The sequence below is a fragment of the Leptidea sinapis genome, chromosome 15, assembly GCF_905404315.1.
Source record: "Leptidea sinapis chromosome 15, ilLepSina1.1, whole genome shotgun sequence".
NCBI lineage: Eukaryota > Metazoa > Arthropoda > Insecta > Lepidoptera > Pieridae > Leptidea > Leptidea sinapis.
In genome coordinates this window covers 5,713,812-5,740,621 of record NC_066279.1, presented here as the reverse complement: position 1 = coordinate 5,740,621, position 26,810 = coordinate 5,713,812, and the positions used below count along the sequence as shown (strand labels likewise).

The window sequence follows — 26,810 nt, the reverse complement described above, 5'->3', positions numbered from 1 at the left end:
AAAAAAAAAACACACACACACACATACATACATACAGGCGTACGGACATCATCGTGGCAATACTCAGGAAAGATTTCTAGAACCTTAAAACTTTGAGATCTGATGAAAACTCGAATTTCGAAAAACAGGGTAACACGAATAACCCGAATTTCCGAATCATGAAAGTTATCTATGAAAAAAATTCAAACTTGCTAAAGTTACAAATTCATTTTATTCCCGCAATTAACTTTAAGTACGTGTATGTGTTTGAGCGGTGTCAGTGTAGTGGTGCGATTCGGGGTATGTTCCGATATGCACTGCGAGCACTGCACAGTGCTATCACTGTAGAAAAATTCGTTCCGTTATGGACTGCCAGTATACTGCCACAGTACCCTAGGGAAATATATGACGTCATAAATCGCCGCCATATTCTACTGTGAGCACTGGCGTTTTCGAGGTAAGATACTCGCAGTACTTTGATCACGTGATCAGTCAAAACCACTCGAGTGCCTAAAATATTAATAAAAATATTTTTAATTTGACAGTAGTCCAACAAAAGCTTTTTTAATGAACTAGAAAACTTTAATACACTTATTTAAATGCTGCGTCAAAAAATGCGGCTGACAGTATACGGGATAAATAGTAAACAGCATAACTGGCTATAAAGGAACGGCTTCACAGTATACTAAATTGACGTCACACTGTACAGAGGTCGCAGTGCATATCGGAACATACCCTCGATACCTCTCTGATTTGAGAACGCGCCCTTAATTGACATTGTTTTGTGAAATGCTTGTCACTCTGTCAGGCAATCCAGTACCCGGCAGATAACTATGATATTTTATTTGCCACTAGTTGTATCATATAATTTAAATGGCGCTTCATCTGCTTATTAACAATATAAATGCATTGTGAGAATGTCTTTATTTTATAGATTAGGTTATTATATTATTTGGTTAAACTTTAAAAGTTAATATCATACTATATCTTAACGAGGGGAATATTTTGTTGTTATTTTTTTTAATAAATCATAACTGTGTTGCCATTCCAATTTTTTTTCTGATTTCCCGATTGAATGCTATAGTAATTTAATTCGTGGACAAGTCACGGTATGAAATAAGTGTTAATATAATTAACTAAGTTTGACACGTGCAGAAAGCTCTATTGATAATTACACTGCAGGAAGTAAAGGTAGTAAATATTTTTATTTTGTGAATGAATACTATTCACTCCGTTAGTTTATTATTTAAGAGACTGTAAAAATGGTTCAATGAATGTTGGTGCCAATCATGGTTATGACACGAATGGCTAACAATGAAGTGTCATAAAATTTGATGAAATTAATAGCATTGGAGTAAAAAATATATGCTTTCTTGTAAGTCTATGTTACAGTTGGTTTTGAATGTTATTAATACGGTGGTTTAAGTCGATGTAATTCGTTATAGATAATAAGGTAGGTACTACAAAAATAAAATAATGGCTAAAAAACATGTATTTACAATAAATAGGCAATCGATATTATTATATAAAGCTAACAACGTCTAATGGTAGTATTGGTGAGCTGGGGCAGTGTAGACATGGGCAGCCTTGTAGGCGACGGGCGCAGCGTAGACGGGAGCGGCCTTGTAGAGGACGGGGGCGTCGGTGGGGGCGGTGTTGTGAACAACCGCGTTGAAGCCGCTGTGGTCGTCAGCGGAGTACTCCACGGTTCTGATGGAGCCGTCAGCCTCGTGGAAGGAGTAAGATCCCTTCACGACGTCACCGTCGCGGACTTCTTGTTGCTGCTTGTTGTCACCGGTGTGTCCGTCGGCGACTGAGTAGTTGTACTCGTACTTGGGGTAGGCCTGTGATGACAACGGGAACACTTATTAGAACACTTCCGCTGAATATATTTATAACAGACACGAGTAACAAATGCGGGACACTCACGATCTCCTCTTGGTGGGCGACGACCTTAGCGATGGGTGCGGCGTAGTGGACTGGTGCGGCGTGGTAGGCCACTGGGGCTGGTGCTGAATGGTACACGGCGGGAGCAGAGTATGAGAGAGCCACGTGAGCACCGGGCTGGTCATGACGCACGATGCTCTGGGAGGAGACTGCTGAAGCTGCGGAGTAGTGCGCCGGAGCTGGCAGGAGACCGGCTGATGATGCAGCGACCAGCGCGCAAAGAGTTACGATCTGAAATGTTCCAAAATAATCATTAGACTCTTTTTAATACCTGCAATGTATAGCAGAATTATAAAAGTATATTCTTGTAGGAATTATAAATTATCATTAGACACTCACTTTGCGAAACATGTTGATGTGAAATGCTAATACGTGCAATGATATTTGTTGTAACTATATCAGTCGTTATATACTTCTGAATGTGATTGAAATAACTCTAGGTGACAAGTGGTGGAAGTTGTAGAACAAGATTAATGTATCTCTCGACCTTGCTCTAGGTCACTGCACGGGTTTCGTATAGTAGTGCTATTCCACAAAAAAATCTGCTGAAATTACTTAACTCGAATTACTTAATCGATAAGCAGTTTTTCGTCGATTTCCATTAAAAAATAAAATCAATATTTATATGATTTGACATTCAAGTTTTAACTCATTTTGACTGAAGTTTTACTGGTTGATTATACTTGGAGATGTGTAATCGACACTGTAATGTCGCGTCGCGAACAAACCAGGGTATAAGATAAATTAAATTATATCAACAGCTATGTGCTTAATATTATAACAGGATTGTACAGCCACCATGTCTATCTGTTTCGAAAAAATCTGATTTTGGTATGATTTTCTTCAATATTGCTGATGCAAAATACGTTGATGTCTAGCAATCTATAACCGTCGGATTCGATACAAACTTTTGCATAGCTTCACCATTTGGAAAAACTTCCGTCAATCGTCCGGCCAATGTCGTATGACTGATTTGGGGATATTCCCATTGTAATTCCTCCTCTACTTTCTAGTCTACATTTTTGACCTGCTAATGCGGATATTCATGAGCAGCTGGTTTTTCTTTCTAAATTACATTATAATGGATAGATTGGGCCGCTCTTTTACGGCCGTTCCCAATATTCAGTCTATCTCTTACTTGAGATAAAAATCGTAACTATCGTTGACTTTTCTGTCCCAATAAACTTATCGAAGATAACTCACCTTATCCGTACACGCTGTTTGTTAATGGGAGGACGTATAGCTTCCTAGCGATAGAAGTTTGTATGAAAATTGCAATTCACGCGTCCCAACATAAGGCGATAAGAATGACTTATCGGGTATATTGGGTCAGCTTCAGATTATTGACAGCTAATTACTGACAGTAGAAGGTAGTAATTTATCTCTATTTGTAGATAGTATATTGGGAACGGCCGTTAAAGTATAGATAGATTTATTTTTCAGTCACAAAATTTTAAAACTGTTCCCTGAATAAGTACAATCCACAGTACCAACCAAAACATGTGTGTTCACCTTAAACGAGGACGATATGACCACTCCGACGAAGCTACGTAATTGCCGGGTAGGTGGCGCTGTTGTTCATTTTTATATGCTGAATAGGTCAAATTTATATAAAATTTTGATTATAATATGCATCAGCAGCTTTGGAATACCAATTAATAATATGGTTACACTAATAAACATTTATATGAAAAGCAAAGTGCAGCCAGCTAGAAGACAATAAAATACTGCTTGCAGGAAAGTAATTTCATTTATTAATAATTCTATCAGTGATTCTTTTGCGCAGAATTTGGTATTTTGTCTTATTACAACGATTTTTTTAAGAAAAGTAAAAGGTTTTTCAATTTATTAAATTGAATGGTGTTCAAATGAACTGCCGCTTTTTACTACCACCAAGGTACTGTTTAATTTTTCAATCATTGGATTTTTTTCATGCCAATACGGACGAGACTAGCAAGACGATCAACTGATGGTAACTGATACACCCTGTATGTTACAATGCAGTGCCGCTCATGATTCTTGAAAAACCCAAAAGGTCTGAGCGGCATTGTAATTGCGGTCGTCTCCCTGAGACATAAGATGTTAAGTGTCATTTGCCCAATAATTTCACTAGCTACGGCGCCCTTCAGACCGAAACACAATAATGCTTATACATTACTGCTTCACGGCAGAAAAAGGCGCCGTTTTGGTACCCATAATCTAGCCAGCATCCTGTGCAAAGGAGCCTCCCACTGGATTATCTGATCTTTCTTTTCTCTAATCACTCACGGATTAAAGATAAGGTTCGAGGATCATCTCTTCAATCTCCATGAATTTCCAAACCTCCAGCCCGCTTTATGCCTTTTACATACATTATAATGCTTTAACCTGAATGATATTTGAAAATAAATATGCTTTAATAGTGGCAGGCAATACTGATAAGTTATGATAACAAAATAAAGGTACAGAATTTCTTATTACAATCGTTCAAAATTTAATTCTTCAATAACTAAAAAAAGAAAACGATAATATATTGAATGAGACTTTTGAATTATTTCGCCCGGTTGAAAGAGAGGCACTTATATTTTATGGTCGCGTCACATAAACTCCATTGAGAATAAATAGCTTTTGAGTTAAGGGAACTACGGCAGTATTTCAATTATGTGCTCTCGTGAAGACCTACGGATTGCATAAATAAAATAATAGTTTTATTTAGTAACTATCATACCAACGCCTTCGTCCGCGTACACACATGACTGAGAACCTAGTGCTTATAAAAATCATTGTTTTTTAAAACTTTAATAAATTTATATTAAATGAAGATATAGCAATAATTTTTAGATAAGGACCAACTGTCTGAGTTATAAAGCTAAGAAGACTTAATTAAAATTTATCCAGTAACCTCAATCACCTATTTATATAGACAGAATAAATATAGGTATATTATACTAAAAATTTGCCTTAGCACAACACGTTAGAAGTTTAAACTTCGTAGATCCAAAAACTTGTAAGTATTTCTGTTCGGTTCTTAGTAAATATCTATGAATTTTTGTAGTAGAAACTATGTTTACAACTTATGAATATAGTAATCATCTATTTATAGTTGGATTTTTTAACAACTGTGTCTAATATTGGTTTTTATGCAATATTCTAATTCCCGGCAATTAATTCTAACAAAATTTTTTTCGTGCTATCCTGTGTTATCTTAATATATATAAATTACGTGACACGTTGTTTGTCCGCGATGTACTCCTAAACTAATGAATGGATTTTAATGGAGATTACTTAATGGAGTGCAGTTTGGTCCGACTTGAGAGATAGGATAGTTTTTATTTCGATTTGGGACCCATAATTATTTTTATTTTCAATATTTGTTTTGTATGGACATATTTTCTATTAGATAAATTAGTGACGCACGGTTTGACAGTTCTGCTGTGAAACAATTTCATTATAACAACAGGGAGCATTTTTTAAGAAATAATTCTAGATGTTTTGAAATATTATTGGCGCATTCCTATAAAACAGTATTTTTTATTTATCTACAGAACAACGTCTGTCGGGGCAGCTGGTATATATATATCTTTTTCATAATATATATAACAGTAACATGAGTTCAGTTCTCAACATGCCTAAAGAAGTTGCTTCAAAATTAAAAAAATAATATATTTTGAGCTTACTTGTAGTAATAGCCAAATCAAAATAAAAGGTTTGTATACAGTTGAAAGGGCTTCTCAAAGGCAATCGTGTATCCACAAAACACCTCTAACAGTGTGGCAGCCAACATACATCAACGGACAGGTTTTTTGCGCTCTTCGAAGATACCAATTAAAATTCTAACAACTGCTGGGCAATAATATCCCCGTCGAGACAGTGGCTGAAAATTGATCAGAAATGTAGATGAAAATTATCGATAACACGAAAACGCGTGAAACACACAGCCTTTTGCAGATATTTCTTCTTTGAGAGCTGGTGTACAGGCCTCACTGCCTTCATCTGTTTGACTTTTATTGAAACAAATATTGCAGGACCACATCTATCGGTACTCTAGTAAGAATTATATTTTATTGTTGCGTGGGTCCACGACTATGACCCGTATGACCATGTCATTTCTAAATAGCCCTCGAGCAAGGTTGTTTGACATACCAGATTAAACTTAGCGATGAAGCCAAGCTATATAATGAAATTTTATTTTGCATTTTATCATTACACATTCAATAAACTAACGTGCAACATGTTCTCAAAAGTAAGATTATTATAATCAATACGTAACTATTTATATTTTAACACGTACTAATGGCATTTACTAACTATTATTATCGAGATTTGAGTTACCAATATAACTTTTAATATCATTATGCAAACAAATTTATTTTTAGACACAGTGCTCATTGTAATTAAACAAAGTCAATGGCCCCATAATGTTTACTCAACTACATAAGATATTCATTTCTTGTATTTTCAGATAGTAACTCTTTGCGCGCTGGTCGCTGCATCATCAGCCGGTCTCCTGCCAGCTCCGGCGCACTACTCCGCAGCTTCAGCAGTCTCCTCCCAGAGCATCGTGCGTCATGACCAGCCCGGTGCTCACGTGGCTCTCTCATACTCTGCTCCCGCCGTGTACCATTCAGCACCAGCCCCAGTGGCCTACCACGCCGCACCAGTCCACTACGCCGCACCCATCGCTAAGGTCGTCGCTCACCAAGAGGAGATCGTGAGTGTCCCGCATTTGTTACTCGTGTCTGTTATAAATATATGAGGCGGGATGTGTTCTAATAAGTAATCCTGTTGTCATCACAGGCCTACCCCAAGTACGAGTACAACTACTCAGTCGCCGACGGACACACCGGTGACAACAAGCAGCAACAAGAAGTCCGCGACGGTGACGTCGTGAAGGGATCTTACTCCTTCCACGAGGCTGACGGCTCCATCAGAACCGTGGAGTACTCCGCTGACGACCACAGCGGCTTCAACGCGGTTGTTCACAACACCGCCCCCACCGCCGCCCCCGTCGTCTACAAAGCTGCTTCCTATGCTGCGCCCGTCGCCTACAAGGCTGCCCCAGTCTACGCAGCCCCAGCTCACCAATACTACCACTAATTGATAAAATCAATGACTGGCATTTACCAAAAGATAATTATTTAATTATAACATTTAAACAAATAATTAAAATATTTAAAAAATACGCAGTCTTTTTCTTCCGGTTTTACTTTTTTTGAATTGATTTGACATAATACAAATTCAGCCTGTAAATTGGAATTTATTTGCGAGTGACGGAATATGAGAGAAGATTTTGCATTATTACACCTTCATTATTTTTCATTTGAAATCAGAATTTAACACGCTTTTATTTACAAAATCCCCACCACAAATGGTGTTTTTGAAGTCGGTTGTTTTTTGTTAAGCTTTTTGGCTATTAGGAATACCATATACTACGAATCGATCATTCTAAAGTTTGACCAGTGCTCTCAATACTCTGAATTATATGACCCACACTGTAAAAATGTTAACCATGACCTTTTGTATCGCGATCGTTTGTGTCAAGATAGTAATTAGTACACACGTTTCTCTTGCCAATCATGTAAAATTTATGATCAATAATATCATTATTAGTTAAGATAAAGGACTATTTAGTTGGTATAATTAATAAACTGGGAGCGTACGTTATGCTTAATAAGATTTATTGACTATAGGTTGACGCCTGTGATTTCTGCTGTGTTAACGAAGTAGTCAAACTGTATGAGACGTAAGTACAATTGAGTGTTTGAAAAAAGAATTTACCTTCTAATACTGGTAGACACCAGAACGACGATAACTCTTACCGAAAAGCAGGCAATGGAACACCAATGACTGAGTGTTCGAAAGAAGATATTATCTTCTAACACTGGTAGGCACCAAAACGACAGTAACTCTTACCAAACTCGACCTAGAAATCATTTAGGTCCTCTCCCTAAAAGTTATAGTTATGACAATAGTGACCTGCTGTCCGGAACTATGTAATAGTGGAGACGCGATGAAGAAGTAACTTAAAACTTATGTGTGGAGCTTTTAATAGGGTATTTAAATCTATGTGAAAAAATCTTTAGATTAATAATTATCATTTGAGATAGCTTAGGCAATATGTAGTCTTTACATGTAAGTCTCAGTTCACAAAATAATAAAATAAATTTTGTAACTCAATTTAAATTTTCCACTTTTATATCTGTTTTTTCTCTAAGCGAGATGGTAGACGTCAGGATAAATTGTCATTGAGCAATCTAATCGAGACCTTTTTCTAAAATAGTTGAAATAGTTGAATTTGAAGTTCTGATATTTAAGAAAACTACGATAAACATAAAAACATTTCATTCGTTCGAACAACTTATAGTCTATGTTATATTCTAGTCGTCGAAAGCAAATTTTAATTTGTTAATTCGGCTGTTAGTCTTTTGAAAAATACTAAAATAATTACTATGATTGAGAATGAATCAAATGATTTATTGTGTGATGAATCTTTAAAAACGCCTTTGAAAATTTGCAGCTCAAATTACACAGTACACATATGTGTCTTTTCATTAACTAAAAATATTGTCAGGCGTTATACATGCGATCGTCCACAGAATAAAACTCGTTCTGTTTTATTAAATGAAATCATCTTATAATTATAATTATATGAAGTTCATTTGCTTTCATTTGTTAAGTAGAACAATGTTCCAAGTTTTAAAATCTTAAGGTCTAATACAAATCTAAAACAACTGTGAGCTTATGTTATAATAACTATGATGGTCCTTGTTTGGAGACGGTTTTTACTGGTGTTTCCGTCGCAAGGAATAGGTAGAAGTAACGTGATAGGTATTTTTTTTAATATTTACTAATTTAACCATCTACTATTTATTACAGACAATAATGTTTTGGAAGTTAGTTTTGTGTGCACACATTATCTCTTGGTCTATTTGCCTTAAATCTTTATAATTGATATCTTTCATTCGTGAGCTTTAGCTGGGTTAAATTCATGCTATGTAGGATTGAATGAATGAAATGAAATTGATTAAAATATAATTTATAAAACTATTTATTTACAATAAATAAGCACGCATCATGATCTTACATAGCTATCAAAACATTTTAATGGTAGTATTGGTGTGCTGGGGCAGCGTAGACTGGGGCAGCCTTGTAGGCGACGGGCGCAGCATAGACGGGAGCAGCTTTGTAGACGACGGGGGCGGTGGTGGGGGCGGTGTTGTGAACAACCGCGTTGAAGCCGCTGTGGTCGTCAGCGGAGTACTCCACGGTTCTGATGGAGCCGTCAGCCTCGTGGAAGGAGTAAGATCCCTTCACGACGTCACCGTCGCGGACTTCTTGTTGCTGCTTGTTGTCACCGGTGTGTCCGTCGACGACTGAGTAGTTGTACTCGTACTTGGGGTAGGCCTGTGATGACAACGGGAACACTTATTAGAACACTTCCGCCTCATATATTTATAACAGACACGAGTTACAAATGCGGGACACTCACGATCTCCTCTTGGTGGGCGACGACCTTAGCGATGGGTGCGGCGTAGTGGACTGGTGCGGCGTGGTAGGCCACTGGGGCTGGTGCTGAATGGTACACGGCGGGAGCAGAGTATGAGAGAGCCACGTGAGCACCGGGCTGGTCATGACGCACGATGCTCTGGGAGGAGACTGCTGAAGCTGCGGAGTAGTGCGCCGGAGCTGGCAGGAGACCGGCTGATGATGCAGCGACCAGCGCGCAAAGAGTTACGATCTGAAATGATCCAAAATAAGCGTTAGACATTTTTTTTAACTAAGTGGGTCTTATAAAGGAATTATGTTATGTAATGACAAGGAGGGAAACGAACCAAATTTTACCTATTACAATTATTTATAGTTATACTAGCTGACCTGGCAAACGTCGTTTTTCCATATAAATTATATATAAATGTAAACCTTCCTTCAGCTTCAACGAATCTATTACAAAAGATTTCATTTAGATCAGTCGAATAGTTTAGGAGTTATAAGGGAACATACAAACATACATTCTCTTATATATATAATTATATCGATTCCTTTCAATAGATATTTAAAATATTCAAACAGTTTAAAGTTGGCAGGATTTCGATTAGTAACTAATTAGAATTATAGAAACAATAATATCCAATATTATAGTTAACATAACCGCCTTGCTTATAATAACGTCAGGGTGTCCCAATAAAAAATTTTGGCAGTTCAAGGATTTAGGCAGAACCTTTTGTAAGCTTATAATAATATTCGTTATAGATAATTGTCCGATTTTGTTTTAGCACGTTTTAGTTCTTATTAACGACGTTACAGAGAGCATTTACTGTATATTTTGCTATGAACTATAAATTGTCATTAGACACTCACTTTGCTAAACATGTTGATGTGAAATGCTAATACGTGCAATGATATTTGTTGTAACTATATCAGTCGTTATATACTTCTGAATGTGATTGAAATAACTCTAGGTGACTAGTGGTGGAAGTTGTAGAACAAGATTAATGTATCTCTCGACCTTGCTCTAGGTCACTGCACGGGTTGCGTACTTATATTAGGTACGTTCACAAAAATACAAGTTCATTTCATCAGTGAACAGTTACGATTTAAGTGAATAATAGTATCTAAATTTGATCTATATTTATGGACTTTTTGAAAATTTTTATTTTAAAATAACCATACTCGAAATACCTCTCCGGTTAAGGCTTCTCAGTTTATTTTGCTTAGACTTACAAGATGACATTTATTTTAACACTAGCTGACCCGGCAAACGTTGCTTTGCCATATAAATTGTATTGATCTTTTCCTTGCTAGTTGATAAGAGATGGCGCTAGTTGTATTCATTAGTAACAATCACACTTCTTTTATATTTTATATAATTCACACTATAGTTTTATAAATTATAGCCTATTTGTTATTCTGTTGTGTAAGCTATATTATTGTAAAGTTTCATCAAAATCTATTCAGTAGATTTTGCGTTAAAGAAGTTTAAACTTACATCCAGACATACAAACTTTCACATTTATAATATTAGTAGGATAAAAGTAGCGAGTCGTAATTTTAACTATATCAATGTCATTACAATAAAGAAAATATGTTAAGCAAAATACTTCTATTCTATACATTTGATTAAAAAGTTGAATCTGTTATGTCCATACGAAATGCTTTAACACCTAAAGATACAAAAGTATGAAAGGTGCATAATTATTACAATAAAACAATCCTATAATAATTAAAAAATTGCAATTATAAGAACTATTTTATCACCGATGTTAACATTAATTATAAGCTATCTCATGCCTTATAATAGATATAATAAATAAAGAATTTTTTTGTTGTAGGGAACTGATTGATATCTTTATCTATGTTTTATACTGGAACAATTTTTAACCGACTTCAAATAGGAGGAGGTAATCAATTCGATCGGTATTTTTTTTATGTATGTACACCGATTACTCTGAGATTTATGATCCGATTAACGTAATTTTTCTTTAGTTCGATGCAAAATAGATGCCATTTGGTCCCATTAAAAATTACATAGTTTGGCCAAGTAGTTTTCATTATATGAACATTTTTTATGAAAATTTTTGTTTACCTCGATGATATAATTGTTTTTTATGTACGGCTTTTTAGGAGTTTTCATTCAGGTTGATTACATATTATAATTATTAACTGACACTAAAAAGCAAAACATAAAAAAAACTAGGTTTAAAAAAACCGACTTCACCTGAAAAGTATCAAATAACTAAAAATTATATTTAATACACCTTTACGTTTAATATTAATAAAATACTATTATTTGTATGTGCTACATATTGATAGCTTTGAAGTCGGTGCCAGGCCAAATGTAATAGTAAGTACCTACACTCGCCACGCGTGACTTTGAGCGGGATAACTTCGTCTAGAACAAGACAACCCAGACAACCTTAATAATTACAGTAAGTAAGCTGTTTATATTATTAAGTTTTATTTTGTTTAGGTCTTGGCACCGACTTAAAACCTATCAATAGGTAGCACATTTAAATAATAGCATTTTATTAATATTAAAGATAAAGGGGTATTAAATTAATTTTTTAGTTATTTGATACTTTTCAGTTTTTTTAAACGTAGTTTTTTTTGAAGTAAAAACATCGTTAGCGGCGTTAAGCACTTTTCTTGCGATGGGTATAAAATTGTAACATACGTCAGGACATGTGACCTGATCGAAAATTCGTAAGACTGTCGTCGAAATTATGGAAAATGAACTTTTTTTTTAAATGAAAGCTTAGAAATATTTTTTGTCTGCTATATATAGCAGGCAGGCAGCTGGTAGATATTGATTTTTTAACACCGATTTGAATTGGGTTCTCACTGTAGTATTGTACCAGTCCTTCGTTCTCGTACAATTAATTTACGTGGCAAACTATGCTTGATTTGGATTTTATACAAAATGTAATAGATTTAAATTATCACACAGAACACCAAGTCTTAAAACAAAATTATATGTAACAGTAAAACTCTCATCAAAATGGGTTACTCCAAAAAACAAAATTTCAAACTTACTCTTCTGCCTCATATTTGGCTTTAGGCACGATTTTGAGTCATGATATTAGAATTAATCAAAGTCTATATTGTTTGGGGTAAATGTCTTATTCAAAAAAATTAATAGTTCAATGGTCTCATTACATATTATGATGTAAAAGAGTATAAGTAATTTTAATTTTTCAACTGGTCACTATACTATTGCTTGTTCAGGCATTTGTACAATTACTGTCGGAGTCCCTTTTGAAATTTATGTTTCAAACTGCAATCGCGTTGCTTGGCCTATATTTTGTCATATAACAACATTTTTTGTGTAAAGAAGTGTATGTGTTTATGTTGATTACAGTAACGGAATATTGTTCTAAATTACTAACTGTTGTGCATTTGCAAGCCAAAATGGTGGTACATCGTCGAGACAAAAGAAATGCCTTCGTCGATTCTATTTGACATTTGGAACCTTTTCCTGTCTTTTATAAACTGTTTAGGAATCAGCAGGAACTCTGGGGTTTGCTTTGATTTTCAGCTAAGCATTTTATTCTACATTTCAATCACCTGTCTTCCCTTTGAAAGGAACGCACTATTGCATAAATATTTTTCTGACTTTAATTAAACACTTTTCATATTGTACAAGTCTAGCAGTCATTCAGCAAAATCGGTCCTTGTGTTTCGAGTTTCCTTAAAATCTAAGGATTTAGAAAAGCATAAAGGTAAAGTATGCCCACAAATTTTCTGTATAAATACAATACGGGTAGTATTATTAGGTTAGATTATCTCTGGACTTGACGTCGATGACGTCACACCGCCGCTTTGTTACGGTGTGCAAAACAAACATCACTAAGATGATAATATCAATAAATAAACTACGATTTATTTTTTATGTATTATATTTAGATGTAAAGGTGTTGTGATGTTAATAATTATTATCATTACAAAAATGAAAATCAATGAAGAATCTGGGTTTAGTACAAAAAGTATTTATTTGTTAATTATATAGAACTACAGAAACTACATGAGACTATAGAAACTACAGAAATGTTAACAACTATAGTCAAAAGGAAAGAAAGAAAAAAAAGAACGCTACAAAAACAAAGCAGTGAAAGCACAAAAATATCACGACATAACCATTTTATTGCTACGAGACTAATATGAATTTATATCTTTTAAAAATGTACATAAATACTATTTGGTTAATGAAATAAGTATATTATAAATAAAGATTTTTATGAAGTTCTAACCTAAGCCCCCTTTATCGTTTGCTGTTTTATTTTAGGTTACTATTATTAAAAAATATATTGCAGGATAGCATTTAGAGGGTACTCTGGTACGAAGTATATTTTATTGGTGGGTGGGTCCACGACTATGACCATGTCATTGCTACATAGCCCTCGAGCAAGGTTGTTTGACATACCAGATTAAACTTAGCGATGAAGTCAAGCTATATAATGAAATTTTATTTTGCATTTTATCATTACACATTCAATAAACTAACGTGCAACATGTTCTCAAAAGTAAGATTATTATAATCAATACGTAACTGTTTAGATTTTTGAACAAATGAACGCATACTCTTATGAGTATTTTAAACTTGAGTTGTTAATACGACTTCTAATATTTTTTACAAAATATTATTTACTTCTTTACACAGTGTTGTTTGATATCAAACTAAGACAGTGCCCTTTTAAAAATAATTTGTGTTCTATAAATATTTTTTATATTTTCAGATCGTAACTCTTTGCGCGCTGGTCGCTGCATCATCAGCCGGTCTCCTGCCAGCTCCGGCGCACTACTCCGCAGCTTCAGCAGTCTCCTCCCAGAGCATCGTGCGTCATGACCAGCCCGGTGCTCACGTGGCTCTCTCATACTCTGCTCCCGCCGTGTACCATTCAGCACCAGCCCCAGTGGCCTACCACGCCGCACCAGTCCACTACGCCGCACCCATCGCTAAGGTCGTCGCCCACCAAGAGATCGTGAGTGTCCCGCATTTGTTACTCGTGTCTGTTATAAATATATGAGGCGGGAGTGTTCTAATAAGTGTTCCCGTTGTCATCACAGGCCTACCCCAAGTACGAGTACAACTACTCAGTCGCCGACGGACACACCGGTGACAACAAGCAGCAACAAGAAGTCCGCGACGGTGACGTCGTGAAGGGATCTTACTCCTTCCACGAGGCTGACGGCTCCATCAGAACCGTGGAGTACTCCGCTGACGACCACAGCGGCTTCAACGCGGTTGTACACAACACCGCCCCCACCGCCAGCCCCGTCCTCTACAAGGCCGCTCCCGTCTATGCTGCGCCCGTCGTCTACAAGGCCGCTCCCGTCTACGCTGCCCCAGCTCACCAATACTACCACTAATTAAAGAAATGAATGACTGGCATTTACCAAAAGATAATTATTAAATTATAACATTTAAATAAAATTAAAAAAATATATATACATAGTATTTTTTCTTCCGGTCTTACTTTTTGAATTGATTGGACATAGTCAAAATTCAGACATAGACATTCCTATTGACACTTCTAATTTGGTAGCCATCTGTTGTGCGGTGTGTGGTCTAGCGTTGTCCTGAAGCAGCAGTGGCGATCTACCTCTGTTGTTTAGCGGCTAGCTTTTCCATTATGGTTTGCAGCTGTTGACAATAGACATCCGTCCGGCCAGATTTAAGAAAGCTATAGTGAACAACAGCGGCACTAGTCCACCAAACGCTTACAAGTAACATTTTTTGAGTCAATTGTCGCTTGAGGCTGGATTTTGCTGGCTCGTCAGGGTTCAGCCATTGCGATGAGCGCTTCCGATTATCGTACATGATCCACTTTTCATCACATGTAATGATTCGATTTAAAATTCCTTCATATTGTGCCGGTTGAGTAATGTAACGCAGTTGTCTAAGCTTTTTCACCTTTCAAGTTTTTTTACGTTCCCAATTTGCTTCAAGTGGACTAACAGTTTTATCGCTAACTGCCTGCAGTTAGTTTGGATGTGATTTGTGATGGATCCGCTTCCAATTCCTTAAATTTTTCATTATCAACTTTGATCGCCGGCCGTTCACGGGGCTTGATCTGCAGGGCGATATTTCCAGAATGAAAACAAAACGCACCCCAAAAACGCACTGTGTTTTCTCTTGCGACATCGCAGCCATACCCATCATCACAACGCTTCGAGCCGTTTCTGCAGCACTGGTGCCACGGTGGAACTCGTACTCGTAAATAACATGATATTTCAAGTTTTCCATTTTGTAAACCGAGTGACGCAAAGATGAAAAACTAAAGAGGAAAAAACAAATGAAATACGGTTTTCGAAACGCAAATGCATGAGTAAATAGCTGTATAAATTTGATTTTGGAATTCTTAACCAAAGAGCAAATATTTCATATGTAAGGATCTAATAATAAAGAATATTTAGCAAGATTACACCTTCATTATTTTTCTTTTGCAATCACAATTTAACACGCTTTTATTTGCAAAAAAATATGTAATGATATTTTTTATCAAGTTTGATGACCCTTGTTTTTAAAAAGATCTTTCTCTTTTATTTTTCTTACTAATATCACGCGATGTTTTTGGTAAACTAAAACATCACTACGAATTTTATAAAACGCACCTAGACCACAGTTGACATATGTTTGGATGTACATATGTCTACTGAGTGTGTCTAAAGTGCAATTGCTCCAACAAGTAGCTTTTATTCAAGCAAACTACAGCCATACTGATATTAATTAAAATGCCAAATTCGCACGACAAGACACAAATTAGAATATCATCCCCACCATCTGGATGAGTAGCGCACCACTACAGTGCGGTTTTCAAGGAACTCGTACTACAACCAATAGTGATGAGCATCCTTGTGCGGTGTTTACGGGACGATAGGACATTGGTACCTTCAAAAAAAGCGCGTACACCTTCCTTAAAGGACTGCAAATCTCCTGTGATTCTTCTGGTGTTGCAAGAGAATTTGGGCGGAGGTGATCACTATGCTTGGCGCTAGAATGAGACACGGCTGGGGTAGGTAACTAGATTACCATCTAGCTGGCATTCTGTATATACAAGCTCTCTTTTGGCTATTAAGAATACAGTATATTACGAATCGGTAAATTCTCTGAATTATATGACCCACATTGTAAAAATGTTAACCGTGACCTTTTGTATCGCGATCGTTTGTGTCAAGATAGTAAGTATGAAGGACACGTTTCTCTTGCTAAGGTCGTAAATTATTATGATCAATAATAACATTATTAGTAAAGATGAAGGATCATTTGGTGATACCCACCAAAATTATAAAGTGGGAACGTAGATTAAGTTTAATAAGATTTATTGATTAAAAGCCTGTGACATCTGTTGTGTTTACGAGGCATTCAAACTGTATGAACGAAAAACATAAGCTCATGGACTCAAAATGACTGGGTGATTGAAAGAAGAAATGCCTTTTAAACTGGTAGGCACCAAAACGACGATAACTATTCTTTTAGTCTAACCTACCTTCTTACGATACTCATTTAGGAGGACATTCTAAGAGCAGACTTATAACAACAGTGTCTGGGACTTAGCAAAGTAGGTATCTAGCAGTGACGACGCGAGGACCCTAACAATGAAGAAGCGACTTATGATAGGCTATTTTAATCTATATAAAAAAACTAAAGATATATTATTTATTATCAATTGTGATAGCTTATGCAATAAGTAGTCGTTATATGTAAGTCTTAGTTCACAAAATAATAAAATAAGTTTTGTAATTGTAATTGTAAAATTTCGTTTTTGTTTTTTCTCTAAGCGAACCAGGATAAAACGTCATTGAGCCATGTTAACAAACTATAAAGCACTTTGAAATAGTAGAAACTCGTTTGAGTAAAATATATAACTCGTATGCACAGTACATTTGATGGCTCACGACAAGCAAATAAACTTCTTGAATTTTTTGGTGTTAAACCTTAGAATTTAATTGAGACCTTTTTCTTAAATAGTTGTTTTTCCCTATTGAAGTTCTGATGTTAAAAAAAAATAACAAAAAAACAACCGACTTCAATAAGACTATTACAAAACAATAGATATAATATGCAGTAAAAAGTATAAAAGTAATTGCGTATTTTTATACAATCTAATTCATTAAACTAATTCTAGTTACGATTAATATTATTTTTGGAATCGGTGTCCTTCCGCCGCGACCCGCTCTCGCCTCTCGCCTCCTCACGACTCAGGCATATCTCACCTATAACTTTGTATGTAGTTACAAACCTATCTTGGATGACACCGAATCCAAAAATTCCACACGGGAAGCAGCAGCTTTCAAATAAAAAAAAAATTATCAAAATCAGTTCACCCAGTACAAAGTTTTGTTGTAACAGACATAAAAAAGATACCGACTAATTGAAAACCTCCTCCTATTTTGAACTCGGTTAAAAATACGGCAACCTTCAGATAAATACTTGATTTGGTCGAATTGTAGGCATAGGTCCCTATATAATATTGTTGAAGTTGAATGAAAACAAATTATGTTTTGTTAATACGGCCATTAGACTATTTACTATAGGAATGACAATGATTGATATCGAATCAAATTGTGTAATGAATCTTTTAAAAAATATATTTCTGTATAATTTGCAATAGCGCCTTTGAAAATTTGCTGCGCAAATTACACAGTACACATATGTATATTTTCATGACGGTGACGGTCTACAAAACGAAACTCGTTCTGTATTATTTAATTAAATCATCTTATAATTACAATTCTGTAAGTAAAGCAAATTAATTGCATTTGCTTTCATTTGTTAATAAGAACTATGTTACAAGTTTCAAAATCTCAAGGTCTAAGTAAGTTTAACAAAAAGTTATGTCACACAAGTCCAAAACAACTGTGAGCTTATGTTATAATAACGTGATGGTCCTTGTTTGGAGACCGTTTTAACTGGTTCTTAGGTCTCGAGGAATAGATATAGGCCACGTGATAGGTATTTCATTCTATTTTTTTACTAATTTAACTATCTACTATTTATTACAAACACTCTTAACAATCTTAAATGCGTAAACTTTAGCTTGGTTTAATTCTCGCTATGTATGATTGAATGAATGAAATGAAATTATTAAAAAAAATGTTTATTTACAAAACTATTTATTTACAATAAATAAGCACGCATCGTGATCTTACATAGCTATCAAAACATTTTAGTGGTAGTATTGGTGGGCTGGGGCAGCGTAGACATGGGCAGCCTTGTAGGCGACGGGCGCAGCGTAGACGGGAGCGGACTTGTAGAGGACAGGGGCGGCGGTGGGGGCAGTGTTGTGAACAACCGCGTTGAAGCCGCTGTGGTCGTCAGCGGAGTACTCCACGGTTCTGATGGAGCCGTCAGCCTCGTGGAAGGAGTAAGATCCCCTCACGACGTCACCGTCGCGGACTTCTTGTTGCTGCTTGTTGTCACCGGTGTGTCCGTCGGCGACTGAGTAGTTGTACTCGTACTTGGGGTAGGCCTGTGATGACAACGGGAACACTTATTAGAACACTTCCGCCTCATATATTTATAACAGACACGAGTAACAAATGCGGGACACTCACGATCTCCTCTTGGTGGGCGACGACCTTAGCGATGGGTGCGGCGTAGTGGACTGGTGCGGCGTGGTAGGCCACTGGGGCTGGTGCTGAATGGTACACGGCGGGAGCATAGTATGAGAGAGCAGCGTGAGCACCGGGCTGGTCATGACGCACGATGCTCTGGGAGGAGACTGCTGAAGCTGCGGAGTAGTGCGCCGGAGCTGGCAGGAGACCGGCTGATGATGCAGCGACCAGCGCGCAAAGAGTTACGATCTGAAATGTTCCAAAATAAGCGTTAGACATTTTTTAAAGAACATACGTTGTAAGCAGATCTATGTTATGTACAGTGAAGACTCCTTTTTAAAGAAGTGGGTATTATAAAGAATTTATGTTATGTTAAGAAGGAAAACGAAACATATTTAGCCCATTACAATAATTTATAGTTCTATTCCTTTCAATAGATATTTAAATTATTTCAAACATTTTAAAGTTAGTTGACGACTTATATTACACGAAAGGTGCCTAGTGCGATTAGTAACTAATTAGAATTATAGAAACAATAATATCCAATATTATAGTTAACATAACCGCCTTGCTTATAATAACGTCAGGGTGTCCCAATAAAAAAATTTGGCACTTCAAGGATTTAGGCAGAACCTTTTGTAAGCTTATAATAATATTCGTTATAGATAATAGTCCGATTTTGTTATAGCACGTTTTACTTCTTATTAACGACGTTACAGAGAGAATGGACTGTATATTTTGCTATGAACTATAAATTGTCATTAGACACTCACTTTGCTAAACATGTTGATGTGAAATGCTAATACGTGCAATGATATTTGTTGTAACTATATCAGTCGTTATATACTTCTGAATGTGATTGAAATAACTCTAGAGGACAAGTGGTGGAAGTTGTAGAACAAGATTAATGTATCTCTCGACCTTGCTCTAGGTCACTGCACGGGTTGCGTACTTAATATATCAATTAGGTACATTCACAAAAATACAAGTTCATTTCATCAGTGAACAGTCATGATTTATGTGAATCTGAATTCGATCTATTTCTATGGACTTTTAAAATTTTTATTTAAAAATAGCCAAACGCGAAATACCTCTTAGGTTTATATGCGAGCGTTTAGTGTGCCTTAGATAAATTTATTTTACTATAAGACCAGTTATTTTTCTTATGGAGGACACACTAGCGTACAAGTCACCTGTTAAGTTGCAACACCAGAGGAATCACAGGAGCATACCCGGCCTTTAAGGACAGGATTTGATCTCAATAGGAAAAATAAGTATATATTTATATGTATTTACAACAGATAATGGATACGTTTAAATAATACAACAATATTTTCTATCATTCTTTTAAATATTTTTCCAATCTTAATTTTATAATTTTTCTTTTCTACATACATGTCTTTCAAACTAACGGTTAGTGTATTTAGAATTTGTGATAATACGAGTGGTGGCAGATTCACTTATTATACTTATAAAGGTTATTTTTCCTTGCTTTGATTTCTTCCATATTTTCTTAGACTTACAGGTGATATTTACTTTAACATAAAAGTAGTGAGTCGTAATTTAGAAATTAATGTACTTGCCGCCCGTCCCTCACCTCCTCCCCTCTGGGAGGCGTCGCCTGCTGTCGTTACGTCAACACCTCAACGTGACTATGCTGCTGCCATCCGCCAGCAACCCAGAAAGCGGACAGTGCTGAGGACAGAAAGTGGAAGCGGGCACGCCCGCAACGAACCCACTTGTAGAACTGTGTGGAAGGGTCTGACCGACAAGGGTGGCTTCATTAAGGTGGAGCGGAAGAAGAGGAGACCTCCTAGTCACAACCAATGTGGCACAGCACCGATAGGACAGAACCAGCTCCTGCGTCCCGTAATCCCAGCGACGTATATCTACGTCTCTCGCTTTCACCACACCACCAAGGCCTCCGACATTGTTCAGTACTTGGTGGAGAAGAAAAGGTTCCGGTTGGGGGTCGAAAAATTGGTGACGCGTCACGCAGTAGACTTCAACTCTTTTGTTGTTCATGTCCCGACAGAACATATATCGACCTTCCTTCGTGCAGCTGTGGCCGAAGGGGGTCGTTTTCCGAACCCGCGCATCACATCGCCGCGAAAATGTGACGTAGATTTAACTTATATATCATATGTATACTATAAGGTATTTATTTTATGGACCTTGTAGCCTGAAATAAAGGAGTTATTATATTATTTTATATTATTAAGTATATAAAATATTTTGAAATAGCATTTCAAAAGAAAATATGTTAAGCAAAAAGACTACTATTCTATACATTCGATTAAAAAGTTGAATCTGTTCTGTCCATACGAATTGCTCTAACACCTAAAGAAACACAAATATGAAAGGTGCAATATTATAACAATAAAACGATCCTATAATAATACAACAACTGAAACTATAAAATTATCACCAATGTTAATATTAATTATAAGCTTATCATGGCTTATAATAAGAATGATAAATAAAGATAATTTTTGTTGTAGATAACTGATTGACATATTAATCAGCTCGTCGTATATAGAATTATCTATGAAATATTCTATACTAGATGAATTTTTGAAGTAAAAACTTCTTTAGCGATGAGCACCTTTCTTGGGATGGGTATAAAATGTTAAGCTCGCGTCAAAACACCTGACCTGATCGAAAATTCGTAAGACTGGTTTGAAATTATGGAAAATCAACTTTTATTTTACATGAAAGTTTAGAAATATCTTTCTGTCTGTTATATATAGTGGTAGATATTGGTTTTTGAACACCGATTTGAATTGGGTTCTCACTGAAGTATTGTACCAGTCCTTCGTTCTCGTACAATTAATTTAAGTGGCAAACTATCCTTGATTTGGATTTTATTCAAAATTTAATAGATTTAAATTATTACACAGACAACCAAGTCATATTGTCTTAAAACAAAATTATATGTAACAGTAAAACTCTCATCAAAATGGGTTACTCCAAAAAATAATATTTCAAACTTACTCTTCTGTCTCATTTTTGGATTTTGGCACGATTTTGAGTCATGATATTAGAATTAATCAAAGTCTATATTGTTTGGGGTAAATATCTTATTCAAAAAAATTAATAGTTCAATGGTCTCATTACATATTATGATGTAAAAGAGTATTATTTTAATTTTTCAACTGGTCCCTATAATATTGCTTGAACAAGTATTTATTTGTACAATTACTTATTTATTGGTCTACCAGAGATTTTACATAAAAATATTTCTCAAACAATTAACAATTAAAATTACATATGCAGAGTATGCATTTAAAGGTAAACACTACATGCTAATTTCGTTTATCGATACATTATTACAAATCTAAAAGTGAGTTAAAAACTAAAACCGGTGAAAAAAAACTATGAAAAATTTGAAAGTCTGCAATAATCAATTGAGAATTGTTTAGCGGATAGTTAGAAACAAATAATAAGTGTTTTAATTACATACAACTAAGTATAACAAAAATCTAAATCTAAGCTATGTAATTATTATTTTATTATTATTGTCGAAGTCTCTTTTGAAATTTAAGTTTTAAACTGCAATTGCGCAGCTTGGCCTGTATTTTGTCATATAACAACATTTTTTGTGTAAAGAAGTGTATGAGTTTTTGTTGATTACAGTAACGGAATATTCTGCTAAATTACCAACTGTTGTGCATTTGCAAGCCAAAATGGTGGTACACCTTCGAGACAAAAGAAATGCCTTCGTCGATTCTATTTGACATTTGGAACCTTTTCCTGTCTATTATAATTTGTTTATCAATCAGCAGACACTCTGGGGTTTGGTTTGATTTTCAGCTAAGCTTTCAAGCACCTGGCTTCCCTTTGAAAGGAACGCATGAATATTTTTCTGGCTTTAATTAAACACTTTTCATGATTGGGGTTAAAAGATTTATTTTCTCAAAATTGATTCCTTTAGTATTCTTTTTGATGTCATTTCCAATATACTAGATACTACTACCGCTTCGGAAACAAATGGCGCTCCGAGGAGAAGCGGCGCAAGAAACTCTCCCAGCATTCTTTTTTTGCGCTCTTTTCAATAAAAATATATTTCTATTCCATCGTCATTTCTATCGCTATAAAATAATCATAATCTAGTCCCAGGCTGTCCCATCACTTAGATATTCAGCTGTGGAGTAATAGGATTTACGACAGAGCATTTTTTTATAAAACACTAGCAACACGTTGTATTGCCGAAATTAAAATCACGATACAAAAGTAACTGTTAATCGTAGATGGGTGAAAATTTGAAGTTGTGTGTATTTTTTAATGCTGACTCATAATCAAACAAATTTAAAAAAAAATAAAAAAAAAATCGTGTGGACCTCCTGACCCCACAGTAAAATACCGTACGTCATGATGCTGTGAAAATAACTGAAGTACACTAATCTAGCGGTCGCAATATTCGTATACTCTCTAATCTTTCTAACAGCATATGCCGCAGAGCTGAGTCTATCTGCTAGTTGGGCAATATGTGGACCCCACTGAAGCTTTTTATCTAACGTGATGCCCAAGAACTCCGTAGTGTCCACAAGTTCCAATCTCTAGCATTTATAAGTACGTTGGTTTGTACCTCCACTGTGTTTGGTGTAGTGAACCGTAAACACTTTGTTTTTTTACTGTTCAAGTGCAGATTATCCGTTTCAAACCAACGCACTATCTTTCAGAGTGCGTTAATGTACAAGGCTCGCAGCCATTCAGCAAAATCGGTCCTTGGGCTTCGAGCTTCCTTAAAACCTAAGGTTAAGGTAAAGAAACGCAAAAAGGTAAAGTATGCCCACTACTGACGTCAATGACGACACATCGTCATTTTGTTACGGTGTGCAAAACAAGCATGACTAGGATATCATTATCAAAAAATGAACTACAATTTATATTTTCTGTATTATTTTTTGATGTTAAGGTATTGTGTTATGATGCTGATTATTATCATTATAATAATGAAAAATCAATGAAAGAATCTGGGTTAAATACAAAAAGGGATTAAGTTTTCTATAATATTAATACTAGTGAACCCAACAGACGTTGTCCTGTACACACGTCTTGAAAAATCGGTCCAGCCCTTAGGAGGTAGTTCAATAGCATACACGTTAGCAGGAGAATTCTAATATTATATGGATAATCTCAAATTCACTGGAACTCACAAAAAATCATCAAAATCGGTCCAGCCGTTTAGGAGGTAGCTCAATTGCGAATCGAAACCATTCTCGAATCCACCTGAAGATACACAGAAAGTTTCATTAACATCAGTCCAGCGGCTTAGGAGGAGTTCAGTTACAACAGACGCACAAAAGTAATATATATATTAAGATATATGGACGAAATTGAGAATCTAAACCAATCTCAAATTCACTGGAACACACAAAAAAATCATCAAAATCAGGCCAGCCGTTTAGGAGGTAGTTCAATTGTGAATCTAAACCATTCTCTAATTCACCTGCAGATACACAGAAAGTTTCATTAACATCAGTCCAGCCGTTTAGGAGGAGTTCAGTTAAAACAGACGCACAAAAGAAACATATATATTTAGATAAATGGACGGAATTGAGAATCTAAATCAATCTCAAATTCACTGGAACACACAAAAAAATCGTCAAAATCGGTCCAGCCGTTTAGGAGGTAGTTCAATTGTGAATCAAAACCATTCTCGAATCCATCTGAAGACACACAGAAACTTTCATTAACATCAGTCCAGCCGTTTAGGAGGAGTTCAATTACAACATACGCTCAAAAAAAAATATATATACATTTAAGATATTTAAGATATATGGACGGAATTGAGAATCTAAACCAATCTCAAATTCACTGGAACACACAAAAAAATCGTCTAAATCGGTCCAGCCGTTTAGGAGGTAGTTCAATTGTGAATCAAAACCATTCTCGAATCCATCTGAAGACACACAGAAAGTTTCTTTAAAATCGGTCTAGCCGTTTAGGAGGAGTTCAGTTACAACAGACGCACAAAAGAAATACATATATTAAGATATGTATTATGGGAACTATTACAGCGACATAGAACTACAGAAACTACCGAATTATGAACAACAAAAGTCAAAACGTAACAATGAAAGCTCCAAAAAAATTGCAGTGATAGCACGAGAATATCACGACACAGATTTTTTTGTTACTAGACTAATATGAATTTATACACACACCTTGTTCCCGTCGGGGTAGGCAGAGATAATAGAATGCCATTTGCTTTTATCCTTACAAACCTCACGCGCTTCCTCTACATTCATTACTCTTTTCTACGAGGTCTCCCACGACCGACTTGCCCACACACGCTTGCCTTATATATTTGAATATATAAATAATATGAATTTATATTCTTTTAAATGTACATAAATACTATTCGGTTAATGAAATAAGTATATTATAAATAAAGATTTTTTGAACTTCTAACCTAAGCCCCCTTTATCGTTTCCTGTTTTATTTTTGGTTATAATTATTGAAACAATTAATAATGCAGGACCACATCTATCGGTACTCTAGTAAGAATTATATTTTATTGATACGTGGGTCCACGACTATGACCCGTATGACCATGTCATTTCTAAATAGCCCTCGAGCAAGGTTGTTTGACATACCAGATTAAACTTAGCGATGAAGCCAAGCTATATAATGAAATTTTATTTAGCATTTTCTCATTATACATTCAATAAACTAACGTGCAACATGTTCTCAAAAGTAAGATTATTACAATCAATACATAATTATTTAGATTTTTGAGCAAGCGAATGCGCATACTGTTATTAGTATTTTAAACTTGAGTTCCTAATACGACTTCTAATAGATTTTATAAAATATTAAACTAAGACAGTGCCCTTTTAAAAATAATTTCTGTTATATAATTATTTTTTATATTTTCAGATCGTAACTCTTTGCGCGCTGGTCGCGGCATCATCAGCCGGTCTCCTGCCAGCTCCGGCACACTACTCCGCAGCTTCAGCAGTCTCCTCCCAGAGCATCGTGCGTCATGACCAGCCCGGTGCTCACGTGGCTCTCTCATACTCTGCTCCCGCCGTGTACCATTCAGCACCAGCCCCAGTGGCCTACCACGCCGCACCAGTCCACTACGCCGCACCCATCGCTAAGGTCGTCACCCACCAAGAAGAGATCGTAAGTGTCCCGCATTTGTTATTCGTGTCTGTTATAAATATATGAGGCGGAATGTGTTCTAATAAGTGTTCCCGTTGTCATCACAGGCCTACCCCAAGTACGAGTACAACTACTCAGTCGCCGACGGACACACCGGTGACAACAAGCAGCAACAAGAAGTCCGCGACGGTGACGTCGTGAAGGGATCTTACTCCTTTCACGAGGCTGATGGCTCCATCAGAACCGTGGAGTACTCCGCTGACGACCACAACGGCTTCAACGCGGTTGTTCACAACACTGCCCCCACCGCCGCCCCCGTCCTCTACAAGTCCGCTCCCGTCTACGCTGCGCCCGTCGCCTACAAGGCTGCCCCAGTCTATGCTGCCCCAGCACACCAATACTACCACTAATTGGGAACAGCAATTATTCGCATTTACCAAATGATAGCTGGTTAAAATTTATTTATTAAAATATTTATAATATAAGAATATTCTTTCTTCTTCCGGTTTTCCATTTTTATTTTGAATTTTATAACAAGTAACAATAAAACCACGTAAATGACCAAATAATGAATGGAAACATTAGAAATCCTATATATTTGCAATACAAAAGATTCAGTCAGTGATATTTCATTACATATGACACTTCATACAATGCGGCTGCGTGGTACTTTATCTATGTGGTAAAACAACGTTTGCCTGGTAAGAACGAGTAAAAATATAATGCATACTACATCAGTC

General features: G+C 36.1%; 3 protein-coding genes across 8 annotated transcripts; 1 reads left to right on the top strand and 2 right to left on the bottom strand.

The window, feature by feature from the left end:
- Nucleotides 1-1,453: 1,453 nt before the first annotated feature.
- On the bottom strand, nt 1,454-10,338 carry LOC126968244 (cuticle protein 8-like). Of its 3 annotated transcripts, none has more exons than XM_050813125.1 (3): nt 10,264-10,338; nt 1,909-2,157; nt 1,454-1,823 (listed from the first exon to the last, which is right to left on the bottom strand). In XM_050813125.1, the coding sequence occupies exons 1-3, from the start codon at nt 10,273-10,275 to the stop codon at nt 1,521-1,523; spliced, it is 564 nt and encodes a 187-aa protein (XP_050669082.1). In that variant the 5' UTR covers nt 10,276-10,338; the 3' UTR covers nt 1,454-1,520. The 3 variants fall into 3 exon arrangements, with proteins under 3 accessions (XP_050669082.1, XP_050669083.1, XP_050669084.1); XM_050813126.1 differs by lacking the exon at nt 10,264-10,338 and adding an exon at nt 2,266-2,293; XM_050813127.1 differs by lacking the exons at nt 1,454-1,823; nt 1,909-2,157 and adding exons at nt 8,936-9,309; nt 9,395-9,643.
- LOC126968246 (cuticle protein 8-like) lies at nt 6,125-26,569 on the top strand. 4 transcript variants are annotated; one of them, XM_050813133.1, is made up of 3 exons: nt 6,125-6,148; nt 6,368-6,616; nt 6,703-7,087. In XM_050813133.1, exons 1-3 carry the CDS (start codon nt 6,137-6,139, stop codon nt 7,000-7,002), a joined length of 561 nt encoding a protein of 186 aa, XP_050669090.1. In that variant the 5' UTR covers nt 6,125-6,136; the 3' UTR covers nt 7,003-7,087. The 4 variants fall into 4 exon arrangements, with proteins under 4 accessions (XP_050669090.1, XP_050669089.1, XP_050669087.1 ...); XM_050813132.1 differs by lacking the exon at nt 6,703-7,087 and adding an exon at nt 26,178-26,569 and having other exon boundaries at nt 6,137-6,148; XM_050813130.1 differs by lacking the exon at nt 6,703-7,087 and adding an exon at nt 14,467-14,850 and having other exon boundaries at nt 6,137-6,148.
- LOC126968245 (cuticle protein 8-like) lies at nt 18,500-19,863 on the bottom strand. The gene is made up of 3 exons (XM_050813129.1): nt 19,731-19,863; nt 18,958-19,206; nt 18,500-18,872 (listed from the first exon to the last, which is right to left on the bottom strand). The coding sequence occupies exons 1-3, from the start codon at nt 19,740-19,742 to the stop codon at nt 18,570-18,572; spliced, it is 564 nt and encodes a 187-aa protein (XP_050669086.1). The 5' UTR covers nt 19,743-19,863; the 3' UTR covers nt 18,500-18,569.
- Nucleotides 26,570-26,810: the final 241 nt, after the last annotated feature.